The sequence below is a fragment of the Helianthus annuus genome, chromosome 12, assembly GCF_002127325.2.
Source record: "Helianthus annuus cultivar XRQ/B chromosome 12, HanXRQr2.0-SUNRISE, whole genome shotgun sequence".
NCBI lineage: Eukaryota > Viridiplantae > Streptophyta > Magnoliopsida > Asterales > Asteraceae > Helianthus > Helianthus annuus.
In genome coordinates this window covers 89,969,982-89,990,979 of record NC_035444.2, presented here as the reverse complement: position 1 = coordinate 89,990,979, position 20,998 = coordinate 89,969,982, and the positions used below count along the sequence as shown (strand labels likewise).

The 20,998-nt window shown below is 37.0% G+C and overlaps 2 protein-coding genes across 2 annotated transcripts; both read right to left on the bottom strand.

The window, feature by feature from the left end:
* Positions 1-393: 393 nt before the first annotated feature.
* Positions 394-3,653, bottom strand: LOC110895461 (LRR receptor-like serine/threonine-protein kinase HSL2). The gene is made up of 2 exons (XM_022142781.2): positions 978-3,653; positions 394-881 (listed from the first exon to the last, which is right to left on the bottom strand). Exons 1-2 carry the CDS (start codon positions 3,535-3,537, stop codon positions 523-525), a joined length of 2,919 nt encoding a protein of 972 aa, XP_021998473.1. The 5' UTR covers positions 3,538-3,653; the 3' UTR covers positions 394-522.
* Positions 3,654-18,297: 14,644 nt separating this feature from the next.
* LOC110893191 lies at positions 18,298-19,243 on the bottom strand. The gene is made up of 3 exons (XM_022140309.1): positions 19,207-19,243; positions 18,397-19,130; positions 18,298-18,306 (listed from the first exon to the last, which is right to left on the bottom strand). The coding sequence occupies exons 1-3, from the start codon at positions 19,241-19,243 to the stop codon at positions 18,298-18,300; spliced, it is 780 nt and encodes a 259-aa protein (XP_021996001.1).
* Positions 19,244-20,998: the final 1,755 nt, after the last annotated feature.

Sequence of the window (20,998 nt, the reverse complement as noted above, 5' to 3'; positions counted from 1 at the left end):
TCAACTTGGTCCCAAACCTATAACCTGGTCCGTACGCAATCATCCTCGTAATATTATTGGCAGAGCTACATACATCGTAGAAACTAAACCATAAAACTAAACCACACAACTAAATGATAAAAAAAAATCTAAAAAAAAAAAGTTTGTTATCTTTTAAAAAAAATCGCTGCTTTTCGTCTCTCAAAAAAAAAAAAAAAATTTTTTTTTTTGGATGGGTGGGGGTTTAGGTTTTGGGGTAGTGGTAGTGGTAGGGGTTTAGGTTTTTTTTTTTTTTTTAGTGGGTTTATTTTTATGAACCTTTGTACACTTCTTATTTTTAGTAACCTTTGTATTTGATCCTAAACCTACACTTTATATATTACTGTTAGTTATGTATGTCATTGTCTTAAAAACTAAACTTGAAGAGTCAAAATCTTCAAAATCATCACAGAAAATCTCACAGCAGTAGTCTATATACAAAGTCATGCAACCCAAACTACAAACTTTGTACAGGAAAAAAAAAATACATGTTATAAAACTAGGTTATTTTGTTGGTGTCCGGGACTGGTCCTTGAGCAACTCCACAACCCGTCGCATGGACGGTCGGTTAATGGGGAATGCGGAAGTGCACTGAAGAGCTACATTCAACACGTTCTCGATTTCTTCGTAATCTTGGCCTGAGGGGTTTAGTTTAGGATCAATAAGTTGGTCCAAGTCTACCCACCCACCGTCACCTTGATTTTCAGACGACGATAGAGCAGCCTCGGTTACCCACTTCACTAGATCCTTGTGTTCCTCAAAAGATGCATCATTAGGTCTCTTACCCGTCACTAGTTCCATCAATACCACCCCAAAACTATAAACATCGCTCTTTTCAGTAACTTTCATTGTGTATGCATACTCTACAATACAAAGCAATGTTAGAATAATATAACCTGTTTATAGAAACATCAACTTTTAACAAAAATATGTTTAAGATCAACTCAAAGAACCATCACCTGGTGCAATGTAGCCGTAGGAACCAGCAACGCGCGACATGGGTTCATCACTTTCCTTCACTTCTAGCTGCAAGGTCTTGGCTAGACCGAAATCAGCAACACACGGTCTAAACTCTTCGTCCAACAGGATGTTATTGGACTTAACATCCCGATGGACGATGCTTGGTACACAGTCATGGTGCAAATACGCTAACCCTTGGGCAGCTCCAAGCGCAATTTCATACCGCTTGCTCCAATCTAACAAAAACCCACCTTTCGGATCTTTATGCAACAAATCCCCTAAACTTCCATTCTCCACATACTCATAAACCAACGCCCGGAAGTCCGCCCCAACACTACCAAACAAAAGCTTCACAATGTTTTTATGCCGGATTCGACCCAACGTCTCCATCTCCGACAAAAACTCCGCCTCGTTTTCCGGACCCCGGTGAACTCCGTAGAGCTTTTTAACCGCGACTGTCTGTCCTGTTTTGAGTGTCACTCTGTATACCTTACCCGACCCACCCATTCCAATGACGTTGCTCTCCATTAGTGACACCATCACATCTTGTTCTTTAAACCCGAGCCGCTGGAACGACGTGATCTTCCATAAACTTTTACTTCGCCGGAATAGTTTAGTCTTGACCACAACCCACAAAAGGGATGCGATAAGAAAGAAAGCCAAGATCGACAAAAATCCAACCAAATAATAGCTTATTGATTTCGATTTACTGCATTTCCTAAACGGTTTAAGATCCTGACTACATAGCTTCGGGTTACCCGTTAAGCTCGAGACAAAAACCTCACTATCCAACCCGGTTGGTATTTTTCCTTCCAGATTGTTATTGGAAAGATTCAGCATGTTGAGTTTCAGTTTACTCAACGTAGCTGGGATCTTGCCGGAAAGTAAATTTCCGGCAAGATCCAAATAATTCAGAACCGGTAAATCCCCGATCTGATTGGGAATTTCTCCGGTTAACTGATTATTCGAGAGATTCAAACTCGAAAGCTCATCCCAACCGCTCATAGCTTTCGGAATCTCACCAAAAAACTTATTAGATTGAAGATTAAGCTTCTCTAACTTCTTCAAATTGGTCAAACAAGTTGGCAGTGCACCTGAAAACTGATTATCACTCAAATCCATTTCTACCATCTCCGGTAACTTGCATATCGCCGCCGGTAACTCACCGGAGAAATTATTACCGGAAATCGCTAACTTCGTTAGCGATTTAGAAATCGAACCAGGAATCGACCCATGAAACTTATTACCACTCATATCTACAAACTGCAGCTCCGACGAGCTCCAAAAACTCGCCGGAATCTCGCCGGAAAACTCATTATTAGATATACGCACATAAGAAATAGACTTACACTCCCCACAAGACGCCGGAATTTCACCGGAAAATCTGTTATTAAAACAGATAAACTTCTGAAGCGCCTTCTTATAACAAAGATTTTCCGGTAACTTACCGGAAAATTGATTACTAGAAACATCAAACTCCTCTAAGTTGGAATTTTTCCCCAAATTCTCCGGCAACGTACCCGAAAACGAGTTGTTAAAAAGCTTCAACTGGACGAGCTTGTCGTTTGAAGAAAGAACCGCTGGGATTTCACCTTCAAGGCGGTTGTCATTTACGTTCAGTGACACAAGATGCAAACCGGCAACACTAACCGGTAATTTACCGGTTAAGTTGTTTTGTGAGACGTCAAAATGAGTTAACGACGTTAAGTTACCGAAAACATCCGGTATTTCACCGGATAAGATATTGTTATACAGCCAGAGATATTTTAAACCTTTCAAACGTCCGATACTCACCGGGATCACCCCGGTGAGCGCGTTATCTGAGAGATCAATACTTTGGATAGATGCAAGATCACCAATAGAATCCGGTATTTTCCCGGATAAATTAGTGCTTGAGATTCTGAAAATCTCTAGATTCTTAAGAAGCCCGATTGTTTCTGGCAACGGACCCGCTAACGGATTAAAAGGAGCTAAAAACACTTTTAGCTCCGTTAGATTCGTTAGCGAGTCCGCGAGTTTACCAGAGATATAGTTTGAAGTAAAATCGACGTATTGAAGCGAAGATGATCCGCCTATACTTGGAGGAATCTCGCCAGTGAAACCATTGTAAGACGCGTCTAGAACGGTTAAGTTACCGAATCTAGGCATGAATTCGGGTAACTTTCCCTCGAAAAAGTTATTAGAAATGTTTAAAAACGCGAGGTGAGAGCATAAACTAAAGGATGTTGAAGAGATGGTACCGTTGAATAAGTTATTAGCTATGCTAAGGTTGCGGAGAGTTGGAATCCGGCAGAAATCGGCTGGAAAAGGGCCGGCTAGATTGCCGAAATCGCTGAAGTCTATTGAAATAATGTCAAGGGTTTGGTGGTTACATTTGATGCCGGTCCAGTTGCAAGAGGAGGTAGATTCAAGCCAGTCGTTGAGCATGGAATCTGGGTCGGACAGTTGGGTGGTTTTGACGCGGAGGAGGACCGCGGCGTCTCGGGTGGTGGAGGAATCGCCGGCGAGTGTGAAGGAGAGGAGGGATAGAAGGTGAAGGTAGAATATGTAATTAGCCATTAGTATGGTTAATGGTCAAGGTGAGTAGATTTGTGTAGTTCAACAGATTTGGATGTTACTCATGATTCATGTCTGGGTCGAGGTTAATGTTATATATGCTTAACAATGTCATGATATTGGTTTTGGAATTAGATTCGAAACATGTTTTGGTTTGACTACAAGATCTTTTTTATTTTCATGTTTTTGTTTTTTTAGTTATATGGTCATTTAATTTAATTTTTAATAATTTTCCTGTTTTTGTTTTTTAGTTATATGGTCATTTAATTTAATTTTTAATGTTAGTACTTGATTTCTTGCTTTGTTTTCTTCTCTTTTTCAACAATTTTTGCGTTACATTTTACTTTTTTATTCAGATTTGTAGTCATGTGTCTTCACATGTGTATCGTGTTTTTTTCATAAAAGAAAAGTAATTTTTGGTTTTCACAAGTTTGTTTTATTTTTTGAGCTCAAACTGAAACAAAACTGGAATTTTAGTTTTAGAAAACCGATTGTTTTTTGATTTTTGGTTTTACCTTTGGGTTTGGATTTGGTACGGGTTGTTTTTTGTTTTACATAGTTATTCTTAATTATAAATTAATTTGTAAATGTAATAAAAAAGTTTAAATTTACATATTTGACGGTATGATCTTTGTGGTTGTATAAAAAATTATTTTCAGTTGTTGCAGTGTTTAAAACAAGAGTATTATGTTTATGTAGGTTTTTTTTGGGCTGATTTATATCAAAAAAGTGGATCTCAAAAAACAAAAGTGCAAAACTATTTTCATCAAAAAAACAAAAGTGCAAAACTATTTTCAAATATTTGATAAACAGGAAAAAGTGAGTTGGTGGAGAGTTTGTTATAGCGTGTGAAACGCTATAAATAAAAACAATCATTAGCATCCCATATTACGACAAAGGCGTAATTTCAAAAAAAAAAAGTATAGTTGAAACTTCGTCGCAAATCTGTACATCAAATGTGACACTGATAACTATACGGCAAAGGCGTAATATCATAAAAAAAAGTAACGTTGAAACTTCGTCGCAAATCTGCACATCAAAGGTGACACTGATAACTATACGAATGTACATGAATTCATGTCAATGCACGTCTATATTACAAACATTCACAAACGTATGAATTTAGTATAATTCCTTAATATACACGTATATGTATTCATTATAACGTTTTGGTGTGTATACGTTGTTAGAAACTTATCAAAGCAAAAGGAATACTAATAACTTTTACAATGAAAATTATTTTTCAATACTTATTTAATTTTTTATTCTTATAACCAATCTTTAGAGATTTTCATAAAGAAAAGATTATTTTAGTGATTTTTATTAAAAAATTACACAAATTAAAGCATATAAAAATGAGAAAAAGTGAAGATGAACATTACACTAGAACTAATACTAAAAGAATTTTATTATCACAAAACAACCATTGTTGCTTACTTACAAACTCTCTATCTATCTCTACTCAAAATCTCATCTCCAAATTAGGTTATTTAAGGGCATATTCACACTAGCTTTTCTATTATTGTCTTAATAATTTAATTAAAAGACATATTTATTCTTCATATTTGAAGATTAATTAAAAATATCCCATATCTCATTCTCGATATTTATCTCTTTGTATTTTAATAATATTTCAAGTAAATTACATTTTGAGTCTATGTATTTTAATGTTTTTAATTATTTGAGTCCAAAAAAAAGTAACACTCTTAGTACCTGATAACGGGGCAATATCAAAACGACAATAATCTTATAAGAGTTCCTGTTGGTTATAAGTCGAAAGGTTCTGGATCTCGCAAGCGGTTGAAATCGAAACACGAGAAAACAACCAAAAAAACAACAAAAAGGCGAAGACAGGGGCGAAATAACGACAATTTAAGAATTGTAAACAATTTGGACACTATGCATCCACATGCAAAGAACCACTAATCAAAAGAAGATCGACACGGTCTTCGAGAGCGGACAATAGAGAAGAATAGCTTTTGGTGTTTATCATTTTATCATATTTTGGCGTTTTAATATTTTATTACTATCTATGGCATTTGTTTCCACAAGTTATTGGCTTAACTGAGACCTCACATTACAAATTGGCGTTTTATGTTACACTTACCATTTTTGGCGTTTTTAGTTTCATTAATTGTTTATAAATTGTCTTTTAATTTATTTTAACAAACATCTTGGCGTTAATTATAAAATGTCAAGGCATTTTGATAAATAATAATATTAGAACGTTCATTTTAATGACGTTAATTATAATAGTCAAGACATTACCAAAATAATATTACAGGAAAACAAACAAATAAAACATTATAGAAAAAATAAAAGAGAACAACTAAAATTTATCATCGGATGGGATATGTCCGAGAAGTACCCTTCGCTCCCTTCGTCTTCTTCTTCTGATTCCTCACCAAATGGCTCATCTTCGTGTTCAGTTTTAACGGCGCCCTCGTCATCAAGTGGTTAACGCCTCCATTGAAACATTCCCTCCAATGAAGTCAGTGTTGGGGGTCATCTTAGCGTTTAAACATTTTACATTGCATAATTGTTCTATAAAAGAAAGCCCCATGTTCCAGAGCCGTCCCCGATAACTCTTATAAAAATTTAGGCCTCGGGCGACCAAAAAATGGGCCCAAAATTGTGATTAAGGGGAAATGGATTACAAAAATAAAAACTTGGTGGTGGAGCCAAGACTTGAACTTGAGACCTTTACATTATCTTGAGATGGTCTTTCCACTCTACCACCAACACATTTTTGCATAATAAGTGGATGCATATGTTAAATACATAATTTAGTATATATATAAAAGCTTATGGAAACCTTTTCGGCCCTTTGAAAATTTAGGCCTCGAGCGACGGCACGGGTTGGCCGGCCCAAGAGCCGTGTCACACCCCAACCGATGGCGGAAACATCGGGGCATGGCACTGAGCGAAATAGATTGTCCATGAGTATCCATAACAACTATTAATTACCAGATATTTAAACGTCATGTCCCATACCACAACATATCCAAATAAAACAGTTATTACAAATAATTATCTCAAAAACAAACACTGTTCCGACAACTCAGATTAAGCGTGACATAACTAGACCCCTAGCTTGATTCCCCAAAGCACAACATTCCTAGCATTCAAACACCTTTCACATACGTTAAAATAGAGGTCAATACACATAGTGTAAAGGTGAGCATATAAGTTTAATAGTATAATAGTATTCGAAATCGTTTACGCATAACCAGCATGTAACATGTAGCAAAGTGAAAGCTAGTAGGTTATCGACAATGAAATATGCACAGACGTGATTTCCAGTTGTAGAATGCGCAACACATATCCCCACTAGGACACGTGAAGTAAAGCCTTTAACAACCTCTGTCCACGACATGTGCTGAGTCCAAACTATAGTACTATCGTTGCTAAGGTGTCAGGCAACAATCACTGTGTTAACATAACATACAAGCATTCATCGAATAACACGTAACATGCAATGATGGTCAGTGTATAAATAGTGTTTGCGTTGTGTGTCGATTGTGATTTGAATAAGTAACGTATGTAACACCCAAAAGTGCGTAAAGCAAAAAGGGATCGAGTATACTCACAGATTGTGTTTAACAAGTAAACACTCTCTTGGATTGAAGGGAGCGTTGAGAGATTAGCCTAAACAGTTAACGATAGCATAAGCGAATGCACGGCGTGTAAAACGGTGCGAAGTGACTAAGTGACGAATGGTAATCCGATCGGATGGCCATTCGGTCGGATTAACATTCGTTTAGGAATGATGTGTTTGTGTATGATGGCTTTGAAGTTTTCGTTGTAGCATTTTGAAAACAGAGAAGTGTCTCTACCCTTCAGGTCGATCGATCGAACGGTCGTTCGATCTGATTGCGATCCGATTGGCGAGACATTTCAGTTGAGAACAAGTTCACAGCAGGATGGTCATTCGATCGGATGGTCATTCGATCAGATGGTCTTCCGATCGGATGGCAATCCGTTAGAACTGATGATCTTTGAAAATTATGAAAATGATTAAGTGTTGAAGTCCCAAATGTCAACCGATCGGATTGTCGTTCGATCGGATGGCAATCCGTTCGGACGGCAATCCGTTCGGACGGCAATCCGTTCGGACGGCAATCCGTTTGACATTCAGATCTTTTGAAAACTTGAAAATGTTTAAGTGTTGAACCTCAAGTGCAATCTGATCGGATTGTTGTTCGATCGGATGGCAATCCGATCGGACGGCAATCCATCCCAACGACCTGGTCGTCTTGAAACTTGATTATTTTTGGAAAGTTTGACAGTTTTGCGGTTCGCTCGAGACGGTATGACAACGTTTTAAACAACGGAAACCCCATCAGACCCATGTTATCCGATCGAACGGGAATCACCCCAATCCGATCAGTTAACTGTTCGTGACGGTTGGTTTCATGTTCAACCCGAAATCGGTCGTCTCGTTGATTGGAATCAGATCTCAAACCGACACATCACGAGAGAAGAGTAGATGGCCTGAACGAGCTCCGATTCTATCAGTTTTGAGTGCATTGAGTGTAAAAGAGTTGAAAGAAAGTTGGAAAAGTATCTTTCAATCCTTTTAAACTTGAAAATGTTTAGATCTATGCGAAATCATTGTTTAATCATGTGGAAATCCTTCAGATCTGAGTTGTTCTTGGTGGAATGAGGCCAAATCTTGAAGTTCATAAGAACTCCATGATGACATCATCCTAGAACACCTCAAATCCACTGATTTCACGGTTAAAAGTTGGGATTCAAAGGTGAAAGTGATGAAGAAGTACGTTGTAGATCATAGAAGTACAAGATTTGAGTTGAAAACTTACAAGAATCGTGAGAAATCGAGAGAAAGAAGGGCTTGAGCGCTGGTTGTAGGATCGTTTACGGACCCGAACGAGTTGATCAGAAGAGTTTATGCTCAAAACGAAAGGTAGAAACAATCGTATTGAGGTCAATTCAGCAAGATATGCTCATTAACTGTCGATATTATTGATTTGATGACAAATTACAGCGAGACGACACTTCGGCAGCACTTCGTTGCACAAACCGGAACTGTTACTACTAATCTCGCTTGAAGGGGTATTTATAGGCTTGTGATTCCGCTTGAAGAGGTTCCAAACGGGATTAGATTCCAAACGGAATCTAAATCCGCGCGGAATTACTCCATGTCTCATTCAAGCGGAATTAACTCATTCAAGCGGAATTACATTATCTCGAACTACGTGCTCTGATATAACATTCTAAATACAAGACTCGATACAAGACGAAGTCGACAGACACATGCACTAACAGACTCCCCCTCGAATGTTGACGAGTCTTAAGTGTCGAGTCTTCGCATCTTATCAGTCCTCTCGAACTCTTTGAAGTATCTGACACTGTAAAGCATCCTCAAATCTCTTATCTTTTTCTTCAGCACTAACAAACTCCCCTCGAATAAACTCCTCTCGGATGTTGATATTTTAATGACTAAGGATCGCAATCTAACTCTCAAGCTTTCTAATTCTCTTGATCAGATCTCTTGATTCCTTAAGTTCATCAACATCTTGCGTGAATATCAGGCTTCCAGAATCATACCCTGGCTCTTATCATCTACAGACTCCTCCTATCAATCAGCTGGGATCGTAGTCTGGATTGTAACCTGGTTCACACTCTGCTCAAGATCGAAATCTGGCTTTCTCTAATCACAGAATCCTCAGGTATTGTAACCTGACTAACCTGCACAGTCTCTACCACAAACATAAGTTTTATAATATAAAGATTTTACAACCTCAGACACCACTTGCAAATCTCTGATGAATCACTTATAAAAATGAAATGATTTAACATTTAAAAATTTCTGAAGACCACTTGCAGGATAGTTTTTAAAACCTTTTTACTCAAACTCCTCCTCAAATAATGTTCGTCATGTTTAGCACTTAGAATTTTGAAAATCAGCTTTCCAACACCAGTTGTCGAAAATCTTTTTGAATTTTTCAAAATTTTATGCTAAAACACACTCAAAATCTTTTTGGAATTTTTGATAAAAAAAATGAAATGCAGTAAATACATATTTACAAACAATATTTTTGTGAGTTTGTGTAAGAGGATCATATCAGTTTATGAGACAAATCACCAACACCGTTAAGCTTCAAGCATTTTAAGTTCTAAACAATTCACCTAGATTGTCAGTATACTGGTCCACTTAAATTTTCACACAAAGTTCAATTGTTTCGAGATACGATATTAATGTTTTAAGGACTTAAACTTATTCGCGTGTCCCACCACTTGAATATATTCCCGTATCCAGATCCCAATATCCAGTCTTACAGGTGAGTATACCTACATGATATCTGTAAAGGGTTAAATGCGAAACCGTGAGAGCTCAGGTCAGAACTTCCGTTCAGCAGAGAGATGACGGTTCGTCTTTTGGTGTGTTCCCTTTATAGAATCTTTTCTTTCAACAGCACATGATTAACATTTTTCAATGTTTCATCATTTTTTGTACTAAGGGCGATGCTATATTTCAAGCAAATTTGCAAAGTATTATACGGGGACTAGGCCATTGCTTCCGCAAAATCAGAAGTCTCGGGATAATACCCCAGATATCACTGAGTATAAAGACCTAGTATCTCAGAAAGAGGGACCTTTCAAACAAGATTTCGGGGGTTACCCATATATCCAAGAAATGTTTCCCACTATATAAGCAAGTTTGAATTTAGGTTTATATCTCGAAAACAATCTACTAAATGTACAAAAACCTACTGGCACATCCACAGTGAGATTGTTTATCGCATTTGACTTTCCATTTCTTTAGCGTGTTGTGATAGTCCATTGATGTACTATCATTTCCTCTTTTATACACCAAAACTCAATTTTTGAAATTTATCATGTTTTTTTGGCTTTTTCAAATTTTCTAATGTTTTTGGATTTTCTGAAATTTTTCACTCCCCCTAAAATGCAAACACATTTAAAGAAATTTGAAAACAAACAGTATAAGTAAGTTGACAACTATTGTGAATCGCTTCAATTCGCCATCCACTTGGCATAAACAATCAGAACTCCCCCTCACAACAAACTATTTTCCCATTATGATTTCAAAACACTTAAATTTGTTTTAATCAAAATGGTTTTTCCGGAAAATAAGTTTTGTTGATTTTACCACTTGTAGGAAACGGGGATCAATTCATCATCTTGTTTTTCAACCATATGTATGAGATTACATCAAGTTAAAATTAATGACCTTGACTAATCATTTTGTAAGACTATACCTCTGTACCACTTTGAAAAACGAAATCACTTTTCGTGAATTTCTCAAGAAATATACCACTTGTAGGAAAAAGAGGTACAACTTAATGTCCCTGATTTACCACTTGTAGGTATGCACAATCAAACCTGTTATAAAGAATGATGTCGATTCCTGCTCCACTCTTACCAACCTGGAAGCTCCGGCAAGTCACACTTAAACACATTCAAAAACAAATTTTTAAGAAAGATGCCGATTCAGGTTCCACGATTACCAACTTGGGAACTCCGGCAAGTCAGGTTTTTCAGTCAAAGAATATATCCACCCAAGCTTGACCAACCTTGGGTGATTCCGAGTTTCCAACACTCGGTTTCTTACCATTCATCTTCTTCTCATAAAACTCCTTAACCCCTTTGACTTTTCTGTCAATCATTTTTCCAAAGATGTGTTTTACTTTGGGGTTAAAAGCCTTTTCAACATCAAACACCTTTTTATCAGAATAAAATTGATTTGAAATTTCAACTTTACCAATTTTCTTCTTAAAATTTTTAGCTCGAAGTGGTGGAAAGTTCACATTATCCACTATCGGCACTGATTTTTCATCTTTTTCTTCAACCTGTGGCTCATCTGATTTAGTGGAATCAGATTCATCGCCAGAAGATAGCTCCTCTGATTTTGACGAATCAGAATCATTGCTAGACCCATCATCAGATTTCTTAACAACCCACTTTTGGTTGTCAAGATTTCCTCTTTTCTTGTAAAACCTGTTTGAACATTCACCAACCTCAAATTTTGAGTTTTGAAAAGTTTAGTTCTGTCAATTGGTGGTTCAAACTCAATCACTTTCTTTTTCAGTTTAAAAACTCCCTGTTTGGTTTGTTTTGCTTGTGAACAATTCATGGCAATATGACCACTTTTTCCACACTTGAAACAGGTTTGAGTTTCCATCTTCTGATCAACAGTCTGCATCTCTTCTTGCTTCTTCGCAAGGAAATCTTTGTTTGTCTGCTTTCTGGACAACTTTTCTTTTTCTTCTTCAGAAGATGTACCTGAAACAAAAATCATTTTTGATTTAAAATCTCTAACATATTTTTCATTTTTATAATTTTCTGGTGGAGTAAAACCAAGACCTTTCTTTTTGAAATTACCGTTATGGTTTGGTTTCTTTCGATAACCAAAACCAGAACTGTAACCCTTTTTCTTGTTTTCTCTTTGTTGAACTCTTGAGGTGTATTTTTTAGGTTTATCAGTAAGATTTACATCTTTTATTTCAGAAATATTAATTTCTGTTAGTTTGAAAACCTTTTTGATCTTGTCAGGTTTAACACCTCTTATTGGAAATTCCTCATCAGAATATAATTTGTCAGAATCATTCAAAGTATATGCAACTTTAAACGTTTCGTCATCCAAATTAGATTTTGATAACAGGAATTCATTATTGTATACTCTTTTGCCCTGTTTAGAGATTTGACTTGACGTGTCTGACTCAGACTTTGACTCTGGTCTTGACTCCGACATTCACTCCTTTGACTCATCATTTTCTAACACCTGATCGACCACTTTCTTTATTAACTCGGACTCATGATCAGTGTCAGATGATGTAAAAGTGATGTCAATGTTTTCTGGCAAATTAACTGTAGTTTCAGACTCCCACTGTAAGTTTGTTGCCTTTTGGACTCTTTCTGAATTTGAATTTCTTGGCGAATATCCATTTTCAAGCGGGGGTGGACACTTGTTGTAACTGACACCTTGTTTCTTACCAGATGTCTTTACTTTAGTATCCTTCTTTTCAGGAGTCTTTTCTTCAGATACCTTTTGTTCTTCATTGACTTCATCATCCTCAAATGCCTTCATGCCTTCAACAGTCGGATAAATCCTGTCAATGACATAAGAAGAACATGAGTAACTTTTCAACAATTTATTCATTCTTTCTGTTTCAATTCTTTGTATCTCCAGTTTCTGCTCCAGCACAGCACATTTCTCAATGTAGTTGTTGACGATTTTCTGCTTTGTCATGAAAGCTCCTTGAAGTGCCTTCATTGTTGTTGCTTGTTCATCGCTTGTTTCATTGTACATATTCATTGCTTTGTTCAGCACATCGTAAGATTCCTTTAACCTGTTCATGTTGTTAATCAATTCACTGTTTTTCTTTTTCATGATCTCACAGGTTTCACAATTCACTGGAATCTTTCGAACATCAGCTCCTTCATCAATCTTGAACTTTGGAACTTCTTTTACCTTTCTCTTAACCACTTGAACTTCTTCATCATCACTGCTGACCGGTGTTTTGACATTTTTCTTTTTCTATTTAGCTTTTTCATCTTCACTGTCACTTTCTGCCATCATTTTCAAATGATCTCTCATTCTTTTTGCATAATACTCATTATCATCATCACTATCTTCTTCAATTCGAGCAACAAAAGCTTTGTGACTTAAAGTTTTGTTAGGATCATAATCATCCCAATTAAAATTTTCCCAACTAAAACCTTCAGGTAATTTTTCATCATCTTGATCTATTAAACATGCTTTACCATCAGCTGAAACATATTTGTCCCAATTGAATCCTGTTGACGATTTCTCCACATCATGATTCACAATACATGCTCTCTTTGAAGATCCTTCAATCACCTTTCTCCCATGTGCAACTTGTGGTTCTTGTTGAAGTGATTGTTGAGCAACTTGATGATAGATCACTTTCCGATAATAGTCATTATTGTTGAACGGATTTTGAGCTCCACTTGCTTCGCGATTAGTGCACTCCCTCTTGAAGTGTCCTTTTTCCCTGCAACGAAAACAAGTAACTTTAGATTTATCAAAAGCTAAAGTAGAAACATTAGCATCACGGAGATCATCCCATCCCGTGATCTGTTTGAATTTCTCAGCTCTTCTTAACACGCTCGCCAAACACCATTTTATGTCCATTAATTCCATCTCCTCGGCATCTATTTGATCGTAATCCTCTTTTGTAAGCATTGGATTCCCGATCTTTCCTGCTACAAAACTTCCATACGACTCTAAAACAGTTCCCAACAAAGACATGTGGCTTTTTGCAACTTCTTCTGTGTAGTCTTGATCATCCTCAAGATTCAATACAATGTTGCATTGTAACTTCTTGCCATTCTTTGTTGTAGAAAGATTAGGATCAAATGACGGATATGATGAAAAACTCGTTTTGCTGCTTGATACTTTGGATGAACTTCCCGATGAACTTTTTGCATTAAATGCTGTCTCAACCTTTGGTGACATGTTGGTCTTTTCATTCAACCCTGCTTTGTAATACAGCCTAATATCTTGTTCACCATCAAACACTTTCATTCTTGAAATCTTCTTTTGTTCCATCTCCTGAGCTTCAAGTTTTTCAATGAATTTGCTCAAAGTTAAATTGCTAAACCCTTTCTTATTTCTTAACATCATCAAGTATGTGCCCTAAGTCTCATGTGGCAATGCATCAGCCAGTTTCTCAATCAACTCTTCATTCTCTTTATTGATGCTAACCCTCTTCATGTTTACCAACAAATTGCAGTATCATTCAATTATCTGCTTTGTGCTCTCATTTTTCAAACCACGGAATAGATCAAACTCTTTTTTCAGAAGCGACTTTTTATTTTTAATCATTTCTTGGCTTCCAACAAACTTGGATCGTAATGCTTTCCAAATCGAATATGCACTCCCACTGTGTTGTAATAAGACTATTATATCTTCTTTCACAGCTTGTTGCAATAAACTGATCATCATCTTTTCATTTTTGTATTTCTTTTTCTCCTCGGCACTAAGGTCTTTGATAGCAATCACCTCTTCGTCATCATTCGTTGGTCTAACGTATTTCGTTTCAATGCATTCCCAAGCATCCAAATAATTTGCTTGTACCCAATTCTCAAACAGTTCCTCCCAACCTTTATACTCCTCGATGTTCATTAGCTTAGGCGGTTTTTGCATAGTTCCCGTTTTGTTTTCCAACATCGTGTTTTGTACAATGGAAATTGGAGTAGCAAAGGCGTTGTAGAATTCCTCTTAAATGTTTCGGTTTTCAAAATTTACAAACTCAGACAGTTCAAACAGAAATACTTTCAAACGGAATTCCCTGTTCAAACGAAATTACAGCTCAAACGGAATATCAGTCCAAACGAAATTAACCTTTGAATGAAATTACCCTAATTTCGTTTGAAGTTGCACTTTTTCAAACGGAATTATAATTCCGTGCGGGATTATCAAACGGAAATACAACTTTCAACCGGAATCACTAATTCCGTGCGAACCTCTCATACGGAATTACCCAACTAAAGTGGAATTAGCTAATTCTGTATGAACTTTCAAACGGGATTAACTTTTGAAGCGGAATTAGGTGCTAATTTCATGCGGAATTAGGCTGATGTCATCATCTCGAAGCAAAATTTGTCAAATTGATCAAGTTTTAAGTCGTTTTTAGTTCTGAAACTTTCTAAGGTTTGTTAATACAGTATTGCACACATGATGTGTAAAAATCAAAGCATTTTGACCGTGAAAAATTGTTAATTATGAAAAAGAAGGTGTAGAAAACAGAATTTGCAGCTGAATTGGTATGAACTCTTCCTCCTAAGCTCTGATACCACTTGTAGGATCGTTTACGGATCCGAACGAGTCGATCAGAAGAGTTTATGTTCAAAACGAAAGGCGGAAACAGTCGTATTGAGGTCAATTCAGCAAGATATACTCATTAAATGTCGATATTATTGATTTGATGACAAAATACAGCGAGACGACACTTCGGCAACACTTCGTTGCACAAACCGGAACTATTACTACTGATCTCGCTTGAAGGGGTATTTATAGGCTTGTGATTCCGCTTGAAAAGGTTTCAAACGGGATTAGATTCCAAACGGAATCTAATTCCGCGCGGAATTACTCCATGTCTCATTCAAGCGGAATTAACTCATTCAAACGGAATTACATTATCTCGAACTACGTGCTCTGATCTAACATTCTAAATACAAGACTCGATACAAGACGAAGTCGACAGACGCATGCACTAACACTGGTCGAACGAGAGGGAGCTGTCACATCACTGTTGTGATGTGACAGGGGGTATTTATAGGTTGCCAAAAAGGGAAAGAGTGCGCAGGTGTCGGATCAAATGTCACTTTGATCGGATGGTCATCCGTTCGGATGACCATTTGATCGAATGGTCATCCGATCGAGTGGCTCCGGCAAGTTGGTTTTCGGCGTTTCGTTTCGTGTGTTGAGCGTTGCGTTGCGATGCGTTTAAGCGTTTTTGCGATGCGATAGCATTAGACAATAAGTACGATTAACTTAATCAATACCCGCTATATCTAACATACAATCATCATAAATAACTTGCGTTTTGCGTCTGCGATTAGACTGCAATTGCGATAGAGTTGCGATTGCGTTTCGATTAATCACCACCAAACAATAAATAAGCATGCACAGGTAACACGTAAGTAGCACACACACGTAAAACAATATACAGAACCTATCAATTAAGTTGCGAATGCGATTGCGATGCGATTAGCGATAAAGCGATAAAACATGCGATAACCTCGATTAAACCTCGATTATTAATAGATACTCCACATAATACAACTAAAGCAAATAAATAAAAGATTCGATTACAAGTCAAGAAGCACAAATCAGTAATTAAGCAAGGAGTGACAGATCGCAATTAGCAATCTTTTTTTCCTTTGACTTTGACTTTGACTTTGACTTGTACTTTGACTTTCCAAAACACGGGGTGTTACAAGCCGGCCCTGCCATGTTCAATGAGTATGTTATCAATTGTGTGGTCTTCTTCTTGACCGTCGTTCCAAACAACCGTCACCCACTCATATTCTTCATCATAACTCCATGATTTGATGATTGGCTCGACAAATTGATTTGCGTTATTTTGAGTAAATTTTCTCCTCGATCTCCATATGACAGTCTGTGTTTGCTCACACAAGTTGTCCATAGGAACTCCAAGTTCCAGTATCCTCCTCTTAACTTCTTCTTCCATATTCAGTATGGCGTTTACAATTTTCAACATAACCTATTGATTGAAGTGTTGAACCTCCAAGAGACTACTGTTTCCATTTTCCTTTGTGTGAATCTATTGAAAGTATTCTCATTTTTTGCGTTTTGTATAGACTGACGTTTTTGTTTTTCGAGTAGGATCAATGAAATGGATGGTATGTTCATTTATACAAAAAGTTTTAGGCGTGTGATTTTGGGTGAGAGTTTTCCCATTTAGATGTAAAACAATAAAGTCCCTGGCGTTTTGTTTTGCATTTTCATTCGGTACAACAAAGTCTCTGGTGTTTCAAAGGCTTTATTATTAATTTGACAACGAGTGGCGTTTTTATGTTTCGTCTTTATTCAATAAAAAGACTAGTTTACCCTTAATGAACCCTACAGAATTACCAAAATCGTTGATATTTACAAAAACGTCAACGCGTCAATTTAGTCCGTATGTTTTGATCCAACAGTTGTGAAACGTTTACACCGTTTTCACATTTTGGAGCGTTTTCTCCAAATCTTGCTCCTATATATATTAGTAAAAATATTAAAATAATAATTCCTGCCTCATATTATTGTTTATGTTTTTACTTAACTTTCTTAGTATATATAAGTGTTATTATTATTAATAATAATAATAATAATAATAATAATAATAATTTTGAAAACAAAAGAAAACAAAAACTAGATGATAAAAAGAGTAAGAAAAGAAAAACTTTCTTCAATAAGATAATTGATATAATATCTGGACGCAATTTATTTGCCTTTCTGTTTATTCAAAATTTCAAATCACCGAACAAGTTGCTCATTTTTTAAACAATAATTTCACTAAAACCGTTTACTTCCGCGTTCGAGTGAAACTAAAGTCGTTCATTTAGTCTTGATAAATGATTTTTTTTGAAAGGTATAAATGATTTATTTTGTCTTATGAATATGAAACATCACTTCAAAATAAAGTTAAAATATCCTTTGCTTAAAAAATTAAAAAGTAATTTGCTTTATAATTGTGTGGTCGAATAAAAGAGAAAGAGGTTGACTAGTGTGTACATATGAAAAATGAGTCAACCAATGTATACAACATGATGTGGTGTCATGATGCCACCGGTGATTGAAATTGGAAATTAAAGTATAAAAGGTGAAAAGTGGTTCAATTACCCGTGATTTTGATGCCCGTAAAGCACATGTCATGCGTATACAGTGTAAATAAACAAGCCTTCCAATTTATTTCAGCAAGAAGCTACTGTAAATTTAAATAAAGTCACATTACAAAATCAAAACAATATTAAATTCTAGTCGGTAAGACTAGTGGGTATGGTGAGGTCCATCCCCACGAGGATGGGCCGTCATCTAGGCGCCACATCACTGACTCGTGGGGGATGGGCCTCCTTCACTTTTAAGGGGGTGGAGAATGAGGCCCTACGTTAATATTTTATTATTTTCTATGTTTTGTTTTTGTTAATTTAATAAAAACTTTAAAAACATTAAAAATTACAACATAAAACAACCTAAATAAATTCATTTCATAACATTTAAAAAATTACATTTCCTAAAAATAAAAATTAATAATCCTAAAAACGAAAAACATAAAAAACGAAAAAAAATTACGATACGATACGATTAAAAAAATAGACAACCTACGACGTCCATTTTTTTTTCACCTCTTCTTTCATCCTCCGATAAACCTCGCGTTCATCCTCCGGAACCGAGTCGATATCCAACCTCATAATCCTAAAATCTTCCGCTCGAGCATAGTCGGCCGACACGGTTTTCTTGTGAGTATATTTTTCGGCCGCGAACTCTTTGAACGAACGGAATTCGTTTATCAAGTCGTCTATTTTCGACGATGCCTTCTCGCCCCCACCTCCACTCGAGCCGCCACCTCCACTCGAGCCGGCCCCTTTTCGCTTTCCGGCCGCTTCTTTTTTTGCTTTGTCCCTCCCGGTGGGACGTTCCGACTCGTGAACGGGCAACGCATCCTCGTCATCTTTCGGGTCGTCGTTTATGTCGATTTGACAACGAGCGGTGGAGCCTCCCGCACTATAACTTCCGGACTCGGAAGTTTTAGTCCGTTTGGCCGTTGCGACCTCATTTGGAACCGGCTTCCATTTTTGTTCTTTCCTTACAACGTTCCATGCTCGGAAGTGCGGGAAAGGCGTTGAATTTTGAGAGTCCCACTTGGCGATAGCAAGGTTAAGAATGTCCTCGTCGTTACTCCCGCTAGGAGGAGAAAGGTAAATTTGGTTATAAATCTGGTTAAAGGCGTTGACGACCTTGATCATTTTACGCCACTTGCCCGAGACGGATTCGATATCACGAGCCGGACCATGCTCCATAATCGTGTTAAATCTATCCGTTGTCTTCTTCCAAAAACTACTACCCGTTTGGTTGTTTCCTAAATTTTAAAAAATATTCCATTAGTAAAAAAAAGATAAATGTTTTAAAATTTAAATTAAAAGTTTGGTTCATACTGACTATCGGGCAAGTAGAGGCCTTAACAAACGCCATTGCTAGCGCCTCCTCCTCTACTTTCAGTCGGCCCCCATACCTTCTAGTCTAACTGTCCCTTATTCTTAGACAATTGGGTATGGTAGGGCTTGGGTTGGGGCATTTGTTGACACATGGAATGGAAGCCCCCCCCCCACCACTCAAACCCACGCCCATGGGGTATGGTGGGGCTTGGGTTGGGGGCATGAGTTTGGTTTGGCCATTGAGAGCCTGCCATGTCACTTACTAGCCCGCCCCACACCCAGCTTCAAACCCACGCCAATGGGGCCACGCCCAAAACCCACGCCCCAATCCAAGCCCTCGGGGTGGTGGCTTGGGCGTTTTCAGCCAACCCACGCCCCAACCCAAGCCCCATACCCCATGACTTTAACTCAAAGAAAAGCGTCCTCTTTAATTCGATCCACAATCTTTTGAACCGTAGTCGCCTTTGAAGGGAATCCGTGGTATAATATTTTTTTTTTAACTCGATTCATATATGTATATATTTATTATTATGTATACATACATATTTGTTAGTTAAATAAACCATATCTATTAATATATATATATATATATAAAGTATAATGTACTTCACGCCTTAACGTACATTAACGTACTTCACGAAATATATAACATGCGTAATTATTTTTTTGACCAAAATAACGTGCGTGATTTTGGATCCCATGCGTGATTATGTGGTCCCATGCGTGATTATGTTGTCCCATGCGTGATTATATGTTCCATGCGTGTTTATACCCATGATCCAACGGTTACCATTGTCTCCTACGTGAAGTATGATAAGCCGTGAAGTATGTTAACCTTTCTATATATATATACACACACATTTTTAAGCAACAGAAACAATATATAAATAATATGAACACTTTTATACCAAGGAGTATCCGCAATGGAACAAGATCACCGACTTGCAAACATGAAATAAAAACACAAACCATAGGGAGTTTAGATATCCTTTCGGTTGGTAAATAATCGGTTGAGACACCGAGGTTCAACGAACATGTGTTAGTGACACGAACTAACGAAACGCGGGTAAAGGCCCGTGTAGCGGTGGCGGCTTCAGTTGTTGCGGGTGCCTTTTTTTGAGTTTTGCAAGTTCTTCTAACCTCTTTAATGCAAGGCCAAACTCTCATTTAAATAGTACATGGAGGTCTATGCATGTTTGCCAAGTGGCGGACATGCACATGCATGTGCGACAAGTGGCCAGGGTTCTTTGCATGCGCGACAAGTGGCGATACAAGAGTGCATGCGCGACAAGTGGCGTAGCACGGGTGCATGCACGACAAATGGCGAGATGAGTGTAACTGTCTCACCCAGTTCATGTGTGACACCTCGTATTTTCAATCTTTCCATTTTTGGCAAGTCTACTTGTACTTTCTATTTTTATAAGTTGTACCATTGTGGTATTTGGTTTTATTCCCAAATTGTACTCGAGACTTGAAATCATAATGAAAGTGCATTATTTTATTCATATTTGTGTTTGAATACTATGTATTGTCAAAACAATTAAAAACATGATAAACTATGTTAAACACGTAAAAACAGTGAAAATACATCTTAATCTCAGCTCTCAAATTCATCATTGCCAAGAGATTACCCTAAACCGTACAAAAATCGGGAATTTATACGTTAATTCGGTAAAAATATCAAAACTTGGGTTAAATAAATTTTTATAATATTTTATTAATATTTTAGATAAGTAAATTAATAATTAAAATTAAATAAATAAATATTTTAAATTTAAATTTTAGTGATTTT

Excerpts from the sequence above, each read along its gene's own strand:
- LOC110895461 (XM_022142781.2), bottom strand. The coding sequence starts at position 3,537 with ATGGCTAATTACATATTCTACCTTCACCTTCTATCCCTCCTCTCCTTC. Across the intron at positions 882-977 it reads CTACGGCTACATTGCACCAG|AGTATGCATACACAATGAAA; the intron begins GTGATGGTTCTT and ends TTTGTATTGTAG.
- LOC110893191 (XM_022140309.1), bottom strand. The coding sequence starts at position 19,243 with ATGGCGTTTGTTAAGGCCTCTACTTGCCCGATAGTCA. Across the intron at positions 19,131-19,206 it reads CTCTACTTGCCCGATAGTCA|GAAACAACCAAACGGGTAGT; the intron begins GTATGAACCAAA and ends TTTAAAATTTAG.